General features: G+C 35.8%; 1 protein-coding gene across 2 annotated transcripts in view; it reads right to left on the minus strand.

The window, feature by feature from the left end:
- Window positions 1–1,988: 1,988 nt before the first annotated feature.
- The window catches only part of Ccdc50 (coiled-coil domain containing 50), a 62,656-nt gene continuing 50,245 nt past the window's right edge, over window positions 1,989–14,399 (minus strand). For both annotated transcript variants that reach the window (XM_027412934.2, XM_027412935.2), the window contains 3 exons: window positions 14,230–14,306; window positions 9,427–9,533; window positions 1,989–7,863 (listed from right to left, as the gene is read on the minus strand). In XM_027412934.2, the coding sequence (XP_027268735.1) occupies window positions 7,844–7,863; window positions 9,427–9,533; window positions 14,230–14,306 (204 nt within the window). In that variant the 3' untranslated portion in view covers window positions 1,989–7,843. The remainder of the gene's footprint in view (window positions 7,864–9,426; window positions 9,534–14,229; window positions 14,307–14,399) is intronic.

Genomic DNA, 14,399 nt, shown 5'->3' on the forward strand with positions numbered 1-14,399 from the left:
TACACAGATACAGACAGATTGGAAAAGTGATGCATAACATCTAAATAAATGGAGACAGAAAAATGGAGGGGTGAAATATTCATAGGTACATAGATATAGGCAGAAAAATAAGTGAGTCAATAAAACATAGTTACAAAGATACAGGTAGAAAATTTAGGGCTAATAGGTACATAAATATTGAAACAGTTTACTCCATATGAAATTTACTATTTATTCATAAAATTTTGCTTCATAATTATTTAGAATACCAAATTCTAACAGAATTTTCAGAATCAAGAATATTCAATATATAATTCTATATATAGCTTCTATACCTCCTAACCTGAAATGTTCATTATTCACTTTTCTTCCTATAATTATATGCACATAATAGCATCATCCTTCTATAATTTTAATAAATAATCCTGACAGCTCCACGAAGTTTCCCAGTATATCCTACAGATAATTCCTCAGTTAAGATATTCATCAATTTAGTGGTTAACAAGTATTAGATAGTATATTATTTCCCCAAATTTTAAGTAATAAAATCAAATATTAGCTACACATACACATCTCTTAAAACAAATTAGAAAGGATGGTGCCAGCAGCAGGACACTATGAATTCCACTCCTCACAAGAAACACAAAAACATGAATCTGTCAGAACACAACTCTAAAAACTGTCAAATGAGATGAATCCCTGATTTGTTAAACAATTATCATGTGGCCAGTCCTAAGATCATATATGTAGGAGCAACACTAAGCAGATTCAGGGGGTTGTAGGTTCCTGTAGTACACTTTTTTGCTTTTTGTTCCCATGTCAAAACAAGAGACCCAAGTACAATGTACAAGAGAGGAAATAACTGGTGTGTCTGTTCCCTGAAATGGAGGAGAAATAATTGCAAAATCTCAATCCTATCTTGAAGTTCAGATTTCTGCAAGTGTCTCAGATGTGGAACACCAATACCACATATTTTTATGATTCGTATTTTGGACTACTTGTTCACAATCTCACTGTAAAGCATGTTACATGTTTAACCAAAAACAAATCACTGAAGTGATAAAATTCTAAATTTTAAAAAAGTTCTATTAGTGTCATTTTTATCAAAGTGGAGGGGTACTGCTGTGATGTTCTTGATCATTTAGTAAAGAAAACATGAGGCCATCTCTGACTTAATATATGGATGACTTCAAGAAAAGACAAGCTAGGAGAGTGTTTGCCTTTTTATATCCCCAAGATCATTTAGAGATGACAAAGCACACAGTGAGCTGGGTTCTCCATCAACCATCAATCATGATATTGCCCCAGTCAGTGGCGTGCATATAGGATAATCTGATGGGAGACATTTCCTAAATTGAGGTCCTCTTCTTATCTGACTATGATTTGTGTCAAGTGGACAAAATGTTAACCAGTACAACTTCCTAGTATATTTACTGGAGAAGAAAGTGAACTCCGGAGGGTCTGCTCCAAGGGTATTTAAGAGTAAATTCAGTTGTAAATTAAAATAGAACTGTACTTGTAAAACAGATTTATTTCTGCAGAATGCTTTTATATCACTGTTATTGGAACAGTAAAAATAATCCTTATAAAGATAAAATATCAAATATCAATTAATAATTCTATTTTCTCAAAATTCACTTAGGTGTCTATCAAACAGAATGAGTTATAAAAGCTTAGTCATGAGGGTTACTGTGTGAACCACAGACTACCTTTTTTTGTGCCACCCCCTCACAAAAAATATCAATTCTGTCAACAAACAACACAGGCAAAATAGGGGTATTTTTATGATTTACATTTTGGACTATTTGTTAGAAATTTCACTGTACATATAACAGTATTATGTTACATGAGTTCAACCAAAGAACATGGAAGTGGTAAAATTTTACTAGTACTTAAAAAAATCTAATGGATCCTTTATCAAAAAGTAAAAGAAAATAAAATGAAATAAACTGCTATGAGTTTCTCAGACTTCAGACTTGGAGTGCAATAACAAAGACAGGAGGCCATCATTGATGTAATAAAAGGACGACTTTATTAAGAGAAGACAAGATATGTGTTTAGCTCAAACCTTCCACAAAAAAAAGCACACACACTTACTCATATAATACTTTGGTTTAAAAAGTATTTATAACACCAATGCTAAACCTGATGTTCAGGTGTAAAATACAAACCACAAAAACACAAGCTTGCATAGATGACCAGATGTAGATGTACAAGTGGTATTGAAGGAAGGCTTGGGCACTGGACATGTTAGCCAATGATGTCAGCCTCCCCAGATACATGAAAGTAACCAGCACCATATTTCTCATCTTCCTCAACAAGGTTATGGACAGGAGCAACTAAGGCTGTACGAAGATGGTTTGGAATAGACTGTTTCCCGCAACCTAATTCAGATGGCTGCATACATGCTCACCAAACCTCCACCAGTCACCTTAAGGCATTCACACAGTGTCCCTTACAGTTTTACTCCATCTCTACATAGGGAAGTGGTGGGAAGAGGTCTCTTTCTTCAGACAAGAGACAATATTCTGTTGAGGTTTTGCTCAGCTCCATGAAATATGTAATCCACAGTCATTATCCTCCCCTCCTTCCTTGACTATAAACTGACCAGCACTTGGATTCCATGCCATGTGTTGTGTAAGTGTATCTATCTCAGCATACTTAAAGGGCTCTTGCTAAATGAAGTGTGTAGTGCCTGCAGAGTTTAGCTCAAGAGAGTAGCTTTTAAATTATAACACAAATGGCAGTATCACCTCAAATTTCCTGAGAAACTTGATTTATGGAACAAACTTGTATTTCAAATCCAGCACATGTCAAATGTTTTGCAGCAATAGTTTGTTCTTAGGAAATGGCCAGCATTACTGAGATTTGTCATTTCAGAATGTCACTTATATATGTCAGTTCCATATTTTACATTCTAATATTTACATCATTTCATGAAATTAATATCTGGTTACTCATTAAAAGCTACATGAAAAACACAGCTGGCATGGAGAAAGGGAATCTGCCTTTTGGATTACAGCAAATGCTAAAGCTAGAGCCTGTGGGAATTTAAAGACCATTTACTCAGAAGTAGGAAACTTCTAATATCCAAAGCTCTTACCAAATTTTTAGCTAGAATCAATTTCTGCAATTACAGTTTGAATTTAGTACAGTAGAATACACCCAAAGTATATAATTCTTCACAGTTCAGCCTCTCAATGCCTACTGTTTACTGTTTGCAATCCTTGTCAGTTTGTTATTCAAACCCTTCTTCATATTTGCAACTCATCAATAAAGACCAGGGCAATACAGTTACATAATTAATTCTGCCCTGATCTAAATGCTGAAATCATCATATCATGAAAAGCAACTTAAAATGAGAAAACCACTTTCTGTTTTGCTTAACAAGCACAAAGGCATATTAAATCTATGGTGAACATGTTAGTAGCAGTGCTCAGATTTACAAGGGAAAGAGAATGGCTTTCAGTGGCAAACACTCATGTGATTACTTGCATGATTGTGCTTGTCTGTGACATCAAACACAGCCTATAAAAGCTATTCTTCTATCTTCTCTATCATAGCCACATGTTTCTTGCTTAATTCTTTTAAAAGGAATAAACTACAACACTCTTCATATCACCATGTCAAATAAGCATCTCCATTTTGTTTTTCCATATTTTTGTTAATGATAAATAAACATTCAAATGCATAAACATATTCATTAAAATTTTTAAAAATAATCTTATTGTTGTCACTGAACCATAGAACTCTTAAAATATGTTTTGCACAGTCATCACAAAAAGGAACAGGAAGCTTTCAATGGTTCAGAAAGTGATTATTGTGTGTGAATATTCCAGCCAGGGAATTCTCCACTAGCAGTGCTTCTGGCCATGCCTCTGTCTGCTACTCAGGGAACTGAGAAATACATTTGTTAATATTTTAAGTCAACCCACTTTTAGTGGGAGAAGTTCAAAGCTCCAGATGATGCTGATGCTGATGTTTGAGGTGCTTCTATGAATTGTATGCCAATGGAGGGCTCACAGGAGTTCATATACACAAAACACAATGGCCTCAGTTGGACTCAAAGTAATTTAAGGCAAAAACTGATTTTCACAGACATTGCTGACATAAAGTGCAGGGCTCATCAGAAAAGTGACTCTATCATTAATGATTTCCTAGCTTATTCTTGCTTTTTTGGAGCCTCTACAAGTAAATTTGAGCATTTCTGATGAGTTACATAGCAGAAGCAACCAAAGCCTCTGAGTCTTCCCTTTAATTGTCTTTACATATCATCATGATAAAACCCAACCAAACAAAACAACTTTCACCACATATTTGGAGAATACTGCTCCATGCAGTATTAACAGGACACCAGACAGTAGGCTGTTCTGGGCCGACATTGTCCTACCACACGGTAGGAAGAACTAAGCATCCTGTCAGCAGTCAGATACACAACTATGGCTCTAAAGCACACAGACACCAACAGAAGGGAGAGATATGGGGTCACTTCACTGCTGTGAGCAGCATATAACACACACGCATACATTATACACTTTAAAAATCTTTCTTTCTAAAAGATCAGTTTGTTTTTTTTTTTTCTTAGAGGTTGTCCTAAAAAGCCTCCTACAAGAGTATGACACAGCATAGGCAGTGAAATCAAGGCGAGCAATGTTTCCTTTCAATGTCAATCCCCCCCCCCACGTGCCCAAACACTCACCTCCCAAAATAGAAGAAGCCATTTATTTCGAACTCTATTCTGTCTGTTCTCTGAGTTATTTCTCCATGGGCCTCATCCCTTCATTAGGCTGATAACCTCAGCCAATCTGAAGTTATCTTTTAAAAGTATCAAATAATAGATCTTCATAGTAACCCAAGGTGAGTTTTATATAAAGGCATTACTCATTAAAAATCAAGACTGTAAAATGTTAACCACTTATGTGGCAAACAGAATGAATGCACCATATTATAGTAGTTTTTTTTTTTTTTTTTTTTTTCAGTTTGGCACAAACAGATTTTGAGAAGCTATCACAGTACTGAAGAGTCCAATGGAACACAGGTTACATATTTTAGAGCATGGTTATCTAGGTCCATGTGAGCAAGGCCACTATAGAAACGGTTCTTCTGGTGCACATCTATGCACATCTCTCTACCTAATTCAGATGCTTCCCAAAGACCAGAAAACTACAGTTTGGTGTTTAGTTCATTACTGCCATTTGTCATAAAATCACTTGACCACTTCCAAAAATTCTCAATATTCTTTGAGAATAAAAGAAACAATTATCTATTCTCCCAACAAAGCAATTATTACTAACAGTAGCTTGAATATTGGAATCAATTTTCTTTCATGTCAGGAAATTTAATCTGACTTTTAATTACCCTCTTTTCTAAGTGACCGTTTAAAACACTTTAGGAGCGAGTATCATATAAGGTGGCCTTGTGATGAGGCTCCTTAGCTCATTCTGTAATACTGGTGTCATAAGGGCACGACCTGAAGAGAAATTTAGAAACAAAACAATTCTCAAGGACAGAAGATTTAGTCTATATGTTGACAGCAAAACATAATACAGTAAGTACCTAATAATTAAACTGCATGTACTTCAACAGCAGGAGGAACAAAATGAATGCTTTCATTTTTCTACAAAAATGACAAATTAAAGAGCAAAACCCACAGTGAAGAGTAGCAGTCCATTAAGAGCTGTTAGCGGCTCCTATCATCTCAAAGATGCACTATTTGAGTGATAGCAAAAATTTGAGAACATTAACTAAGAATAATTAAGTACATTTTCTATCTTCTTAGTCATAAGTAGTAATTACTAATAGTCTTAAAAACTGTTCACTTTACAAAAAATAAACAAAATATTTTAAAATTCTACTCTTAAAAACAAACTTTTGAAAAGTAACAAATTTTCCAATACTGATGTCAAGCTGGCTGTCATCTGGGCAGCTCTGCCTCTGGCCACCCACTGAAACAAGTAAGACTCCAGTATTCTGGTTAAGTGGCGTGGCATTTTTCAAACTGAAATATGTTCATTTTACAGTAATAAATATAACAAAATGAAGTCTATGAAAGGCAAAAGAAATGCATTTTCAAAGTAAAAGTGATTATTTTATGATAGAAAAATAAACGTTTATAAAACAAAAATATGGCAAAAGATGCTGCCTGTTTTGCCTAACTATCAAATAAAAATGCAACTATACTTTTCCTTTAAGGTTACCATTACAAAATATCTTTAAAAACATGAAGTAAAATCACAGGGCAGATAAAGAAAAATGCAGCATTAGCATAAACCAACAAGACTAAGCTTTGATAATGGAAACCATCGTGCAAACTCTGACTTAAGGCTAGGTTTTCCATTTGTCTGAAAGATCTTCCTATATGTATTTCATGGCCAGCACTCAGGCTTCTAATTCCCCTCCTCTTCACTCTTCCTAAATGTCTGCCTGCTTGCTTTGTTTCTTACAAAATTACTGTTTGCCCACAGTTTCACTCTTCGCTGCTTTTCACTCAAATTTCTATCATATGTAACTTTATGAAACCAAAGATATGAAATCAGAGATCAAAATCTATTGGGAACAGTTTCCTAGAATCCTCCCAAGGCTAAAACAATCTGGAAAGACAAGGCAAATGGAAGGCAGGCAGTCCCTAAATTATTTCTCTCAGCAACCTATTTTCTTCTTTCCTAAATAAACAGTATATTGACGTGACAAAAAAATCCATACAATGAAAACAACAGCAAGGGAGAATGTCATCAGCTATAGACATAGCTTGGCTGCCATTTATATTAACTAAGTGGTATGGGCAAATAAACACTTCAATAAATTAGCAGCCAGATAAAGACTCAAGTTTTGAAGAAGAGTTTAAAGGTCTTGAGGAAAGGACGATGATGGCCATCAACATAGAAGCAGAACTGTATACCTGGATAATGACTCACTTCATCAAATTCAACTTTATGTTGAATTAATCTAATCATTACAGGTGCATAAAACATCACTGAGTGGTTGCCAACAAAAACTGCTACATCCTAGGAGCAAGACTGATGGAATCAACTCTTAAGAAACTTGTCCTATTTCCTTTGGCTCCACAATTAAGTTAGAAAATCAAGGTATTTTTTTCTTTAATATTCAGTTGATTCTTCAAGAACCTGAGTGAAAGTATCAGAAAATTAAGGTTTTTACAAATAAATATTAACATGTGATGCATTGCCCAAAGGCTTCAGAAAGACATGCTACTGAGGAAATAGCAGCACAATGCTACAGCATGACTCCCAGAGCAACTTTCCTAACAGGTTAGTTACACATCTATGCAGAGCCACATATCTAGAGTAACAGAATCCACTGCTCTGGGAATTTCCCCTATATTTTACTGTTGTGATTTTACTTTTTTGGAAGAGGATAAAGACCAAACACTATATCCTTCAAAATATCAAACGAATAAACAACAAAGCAGCTATTTCATATACTTAACTATACTTTCTTGGATCAAGATGTTATGATTTACCGGATAATGTATCTCTGTACTCTTCTAAAAGCTAAATAAAATCCTAGTCCCTAGATGCCAATATCCTATACATAGCGAGTGTCATTTCACACAGTTCTAATTACATCCCAGGAAATTTATTCAGATAAAAGGTGGCCAATATTCAGAAACTATATTTCCTTATACTGCCCAAGTGACCAGAACAACCAAAACATCTGAAGTGAACTGAAATTTTTATAATTAGGAAAACACTTGAGAGTAATTCCCAGGAATGGCACATAGAAGGAGAACAGCCAATGTGGAATGCATTTTGTATCGTTCAGTTAATACGTGCTACAGCAAATCCATTTTCAAGGCAGGTTCCATTTTTGTTTCGTTGTTGTTGTTGTTTTGTTTCATTTTGTTTTACTGCTTATTATAGAAACCTGGGGAAAGGAGAAAAAGGAAAAACAATTGAAATGCAGGTAACAGGCCCTTGAGTTGGGAAAGAATATAAAGCTGTCTCTGTACTTTTAGCCTCATCTTGGATTTTTCATTTTTGATGGTACAAAAGTGCAAAGACAAGTCTTGAGACTCAAAGTGCAAACTGCCATATGAAGCTGCACATTGGAAAGCTCCCTAACAATTTTATTGCAGTGAAATGTATGGATGTTGGGTCTGTTTAATTTTGCTGTGTAATTTCTTTTTTCATTTGCAAGTTTTTTTCATAGTAAAGTTTTAATAAATTTTAGAAAGATGAAATTTTTGAAATTCACTGTCTCCCTAGCCAAGATTTATCTTCATATATATGCACTTCAAGTGCTTTCCTCTTTGCTTTTCTCTTTTTAAAGCCTTGGCTTATAAAATACTCACATACAGAATCAATTTGTCATTTTAACTTGGCAGCAAATGTATGTCGAGGACAGACAGACATACCCTGCCTCTAAATGATATACATTCAGCTTGAAAAAAAATAAACCCACAAGCAACTCATAGCTACATCAGAGATGTTGCAAATACCAGTAAAGGAAAAAGAATGATAAAAAACATCACCTAAGAAATCTTCGTATAAGTTCCATCAACTATTAAGACCTAATGGTTGTAACTTGTTCCACAATCAACTTTCATTTACTCTGTCCACCTCCCAAGGTCTCCCTCTGCAGTTCATATGTGCACGGCATCACACTCTTTCTGCCTCTGCTTCTGAGTGCTGGGACTACAGTACTATTGCATCCCATGCAGCCTTCTTTCATAACTGACAATTCTGGGCTAATGATTTCACTACCCATCTTTTGTAGATAGGGAAGCTAAAAAAGGAACTCTTTCTCTCATTGAGTAACTTTGGCAAATGTGTATATGCATATACTGGAAAAAACAAATGCATCCAACTATGCTTCCATTGTAAAATTATTAATCCACTATTTCTTTCCCCATTTTCTTTACTTCATCTTTCATCTGTGAGAAGCTGTGCAGCATAGATGTATACACATTGCAAATCTAATTCCTACTGTCAGGGGTGGCTGTATATCATCAACATGCTTGATTAAAACTGTTTTAGGTGTCGGAACTTTTCTTTGAAACATATGCATAGACTATCCTAATTTCTCACTTCTAATCCATATGACTACAGATTGGCAGTTGAGGCACCCCTAGTCTGAAAAGTCTGTATCTGAAATGGTCCAAAAATCTGAAACTGAATATACAGTATTGAAACCTTCAGTCTTCAGATTTCAGTTTTTTAAACTGTGCAGATAAAGCAGGCCAACAAATCTAAGTGGAAGTTGCAATTACCTCCAATAACTTGACAAAAGAGCAGTAACTTCTACATGGAGGACAGTGTAAAAACACAGAAAACCTTGCATTTAATTTAAAGTGATTTACTTTTGGCTTTCCAGTGTTTTAATATCTTCTGAGGAGAATGGTCTATTTATTTTCCCACTCCCATAAGTAAAAGACAGTATTTCATTTCCTACTATAGGATCTCAGCTTGATCAAACAGACACTCCTACCTTTATGTGAGGACTCCGACTTTGAGAAATGACGAGTGGCACTGTGATGGTTTGCAAAATGGGTGTGGTCCAGATCCTCAGGGTCCATCACTGTAGGTGGTGGTGGTCTGCAAAGAGACCAAATTTAAAAGCTCTAAGTGATGTTCACTACAGTTCTCTCTCTCTCACTGAGCAACATGGCAAAACTTTTCTGTAGAATGGGAGCACCACTGTACTTCAAAATTCCCAGTTTAGCTCCCGGGCAGCTGCGTGTTGTTGAATAAATCACTTTTATCTTACTGTTCTTGACACCCGTCACTCACTAAGCATATTTTCCCAAAGTGTGAGGCATTGTGCCATAGAAGCAAATGTGAATGAGGTATGGCCTGCCGTTAATTTGCTTCATGTTGCCATATTTTACCAAGGACAGAAAGAAGTAAATAAATTAATAAAGCTAAGTAAAGAAGAAAATAAGGAATGGCTGGAGAGATGGCTCAGAGGTTAAGAGCACCGACTGCTCTTCCAGAGGTCCTGAGTTCATTTCCCAGCAACCGCATGGTGGCTCACAACAATCCGTTATGAGATCTGGTGCCCTCTTCTGGTGTACAGATATACATGGAAGCAGAATGTTGTATACATAATAAATAAATAAAATCTTTTAAAAAGAAGAAGAAAAAGCAGAAGAATAAGAAGAATAAGAATAAGAATAAGAAGAAGAAGAAGAAGAAGAAGAAGAAGAAGAAGAAGAAGAAGAAGAAGATAAGGAGCCAGAAAGGGTACTATTATTAGAAAGCTACTAATAATGGAAGAACATTCACGAACAACAGTGATCTTTAGCCACTAGGTGGCAAAGTCCACCTTAAAACAAACTGTACTTTCTGCCCAACCCATTTACAAGGTGTTATGCCAAAGAGAAACAAAATGTCCAAAAAGGAAAGTTTTAAATTCTAAATATTATTTATTTATTTATTTATTTATTCATTCATTCATTCATTCATTCATTTATTGGTTCTTTGAGACAGGGTTTCTCTGTGTAGCTTTGGAGCCTGTCCTGGCACTCACTCTGTAGACCAGGCTGGCTTTGAACTCACAGAGATCCACCTGCCTCATCCTCCCGAGTACTGGGATTAAAGGCATGAGCCACCACTGCCCAGCATTCTAAATGTTTATTAATTTAATTATTTAATACGTAAGTTCGTGAATATAAATTTCCAAAGGTATAATCAAAATTTTGCATTAAAACATTGAGCTAGATTTACACACCGTACTAAAGGATCTTTTGTATAATCATGAAGTGTAAGCATGCTGAAATTGAAAAGTTGTAGTCAGTTTGGTATAAAATTGACTGTAATCAATCTATAAATTAAAGCATTCATGTTTGAATTTCTCCACTTATCCCTAGCAGAAATCACTTCCTGGAAGGGTCAAAAGAAATGATGACTTGTATGTAAAGGGAGAAAGCCACATGTTTCAATGTGGAACCTACAATGTAAGTCTGCACAGTACATGGATAGATGAGGGGAGTGGCTGACCCAACTGTGCATACTTGTTAAGCACCACCAACACAGCTATTAACAGAGTCAGACTCCAGAAACAGTGGTCTGACTAATGCAGAGCTTCACACGTGTTTATCGGCAGGAATAACAGTGCCTGTACACATGACAGGTGTGTCTGTATATTTGGAAATGGAAGCAGTAAATCAAATCTTGACTCTGAGCAGCCCCAAACCAACCAAAGCAGTGCAGTACGAGAACCAAGGGCCATCTAGAATGATCTGTTTATCCTTGAATCACAAAATTCAGATGTCACTTGAAAACACATTTTTAATTTTATGTTTTTATAATTTTGTCCCTGATATGCATAAAGACACTTTACGTGCAGTGAGCATGGCAATACTTTCATTCAGAATCATTTGTCTACAAATCAATTCTGTTGTCTGTTTCCTCAATGTTGACAAATATTCCAAATATCTTAGAAAGTGACATAAAACAGGTTAGGAAGAAGTGAGGCAGAACAAGTGACTTCAGGACTTAGCTTCACAGGATGGCTAAAGATGAAAGCCAAAACCAAGATAAGTGCATATCCTTTATTACTGTAGCAGAGAGGTCTCCTTAGTTTTTCACAAATCTCACCAGGGTCCCCCAAACCTGAAGACTATAACACAGGACATTTATGCAGAGACAAGCAATTTACTCTGAGATGCCCTCGCTTCTTTAGCTATGTTGTTGCTGTGTCCACCTTTTTTCAAATATTATATATTTTATTTTTAAATTGAAATAGAATTACATCACTTTCCCCTACCCTTTCATTCCTCCAGCCTGACATGCCCCTCCCCATTCTCAAGTTGATATTCACTTTTTATTTTCTTATATTTGTTACATATGTATGTAACACATGTATACAGATATGCACAAATACACACACACACACACAAAGACATATACATGTATAAAATACAGCCTGCTGAATCCATTAGTGCTGTTTCTATATATATGGTTTTAAGCTGACTACTCTGCATTGGACAACCAACTGGGAGAGGCTAATTCTCCTTCTCCCAGCAGTCAATAGTTACCTGTGGTTCTTTGTTTAGGGATGGAAACCAGCAAAAATTCCCTGCTTCCATGTTAACATGTTCATTGATATTGCTATTGTTCAGATCTTGTTTATGCGGCCAGTTTTAGGAGAGACCAGTTTATAGCAGACTTCTTTAGACTCAATGTTTCCTACATAATTATTATATTGCAATGGAAAGTATTGTTTCAAAGTTAGTGATATTTATGGTTAAGGATGGGAAAACTCTTACTAATCAAGAGTTTACCCTGTAGTTCTTGTGTTACAAATATGAAATGATATTTTTAATTACTAATATTGCTAATTACTAAGATTGCTAAATGTTCTTCATCGATTGGTTGCCTGTACCCCAGAAGGCTAAGTGGGTCCCTAACCTTCTCACACCCAGTGTTTTCACCCATGTCACTTAACAAAGTCATCACAGTGGTCTGAGCTTCATAACAGCAAAGAAATCTTCACTCTTAGAGACTGCTTATCTTAGGTCTATGTAAGTACTAGGGCAATCAAAAGATGCTCAAGGACAGATAAATAAATTGATATTCATATGAAGGTACTAGAAAGTAAAAGAGACTGGTAAAAGTTTTCGACCTTTCTCTGGTAGAAACTAAAACAGCAACTGGCGTTTTCAGTATAAAATCCTGGAGCTGAAATTTTGTTTTATTTTTCTTTCCTTAAGCAAGTTTTCTTCCCAAGTAGCTTAGATCACAATCTTCTCCTGCTCAGCCCCATGGGCTGTAAGTGTGCACAACACACCCTTCTGAAGGGTATGAAGTGTGCACAGCACACCCTCTGAAGTTCTGAAGTGTGCACAGCACACCCTCCTCTGAAGGTTCTGACTTGGAATTAATTCACACTACTGACTGACCCTTAATTCCCACAAGAAAGAGAAAAAAACTTGGAATAACAAAAGAAATTGGAACCTTGACAGTGGATACTCCAAGCTCCTCATGAAAATTTGTTGCTTGTTTTGTTGTTGACTGATGCCATTGCTAGACTGAAGATAACACAGAATGACTATGGAAACCCATGTTCTCCTGTCCTGTATACTAACTGTCTATGCAAAGAGTTAGCCAACCTTCCCATTATGATTAATTGTGAAAGGGGAAATAGATGCTATGCAAAATGCACACACTCACAAATCTGTCAAGACTGTGAGGTTTTATACTATGAAATAAAGTTTCATAAAATACTTATTCATTTGTTTTCTCTTATACACAGTATTTTAACAATAATATTTATTTAGTACAAGAGTTCCTTTCAGTACAAAGCAAACATAAGGATCTGTGTCTCTGCCATTCCACAGTTACACTTAACATCCATTAAACCATCATTTGACTGTTCACTTTCAATATGCCCAGGACTCTTGAGAGGGCCTATTTATATTCTGTGAACTTGTTTTCAGTTTTAACGAACCTTTAAAAGCAGCCATCCCAGTTACTCAAGTGACTAAATCAAAACCAGACATTTACTACCTGAGAACAAATATCACAACTGTTATTTATAATTACGTTCCTGCTAATACTAAAGCTTCTTGTTCCTATTTAACTACAGATTAATCTCCACAGATCAAACTTCCATTATTCTTCTTCCCTGTTTTCTGCATGCCTTCTTTCCATGTTTAATGTTTCTCCTCATATTTCAATAAAACTTTCTGAAAAGGCAATATAAAATAATAAAGAAAAAAGAACTTGCTGCTTCAGACAGTAATTCCTCAATGCTGTGACTGTAAAGGAAGAGCACTGAACATAGCCAGCTACCTGCTCAGTGAGACTTAGTCTGCAACAAGGCAATTAACTGAAAACACACACACACACACACACACACACACACACACACACACACACACACACACACACACCACACATATAAATGCTCTTATCCAGTGAGCTAGCTTCTCAGCCCCAATGAAAATTTAAAATCTGAGATTTCAATTTAGAAATTGGTTAATCTCATCTCTCTAGTAGAGGGCACAAATTCCTTAAATGTCAAGAAGTATTCTTAACAAAAAACAAACAAAAAAAAGAATTCTCCTTCTATCCCAGGGTCCATTATAGATATTCCTTTTATGATTTAAGCAATCCAATGTAAGATCCAAAAAAGGGCTTAAGAATAACGCTGTGACACTTAAAACTCATTCCCAATTGCAGAGTTTTGGCTCTGTGCTAGAAAGAAGAGTTCTCTTCTGGGACAACTGATGTGTGCTCACTACCCCAAAGCTAATTTCCTCTTTATCATTTTCAGGGGTCATCTTACCGTGATGGCCTGTCAATCTTGGAACGGTGTGCTTCTTCATTCTCTCTTGATTTTGAGTGTGTTGACTTTGCTTTTGACTGTGGAGAGAAAAACAACACACCAAACAATAGGAAAGGTGAATTTTAGAAAATATCTATTCTTCAATAAGCTTTCCTTTAGGAATTTCAGGC

Source organism: Cricetulus griseus, chromosome 4 (assembly GCF_003668045.3).
Source record: "Cricetulus griseus strain 17A/GY chromosome 4, alternate assembly CriGri-PICRH-1.0, whole genome shotgun sequence".
NCBI lineage: Eukaryota > Metazoa > Chordata > Mammalia > Rodentia > Cricetidae > Cricetulus > Cricetulus griseus.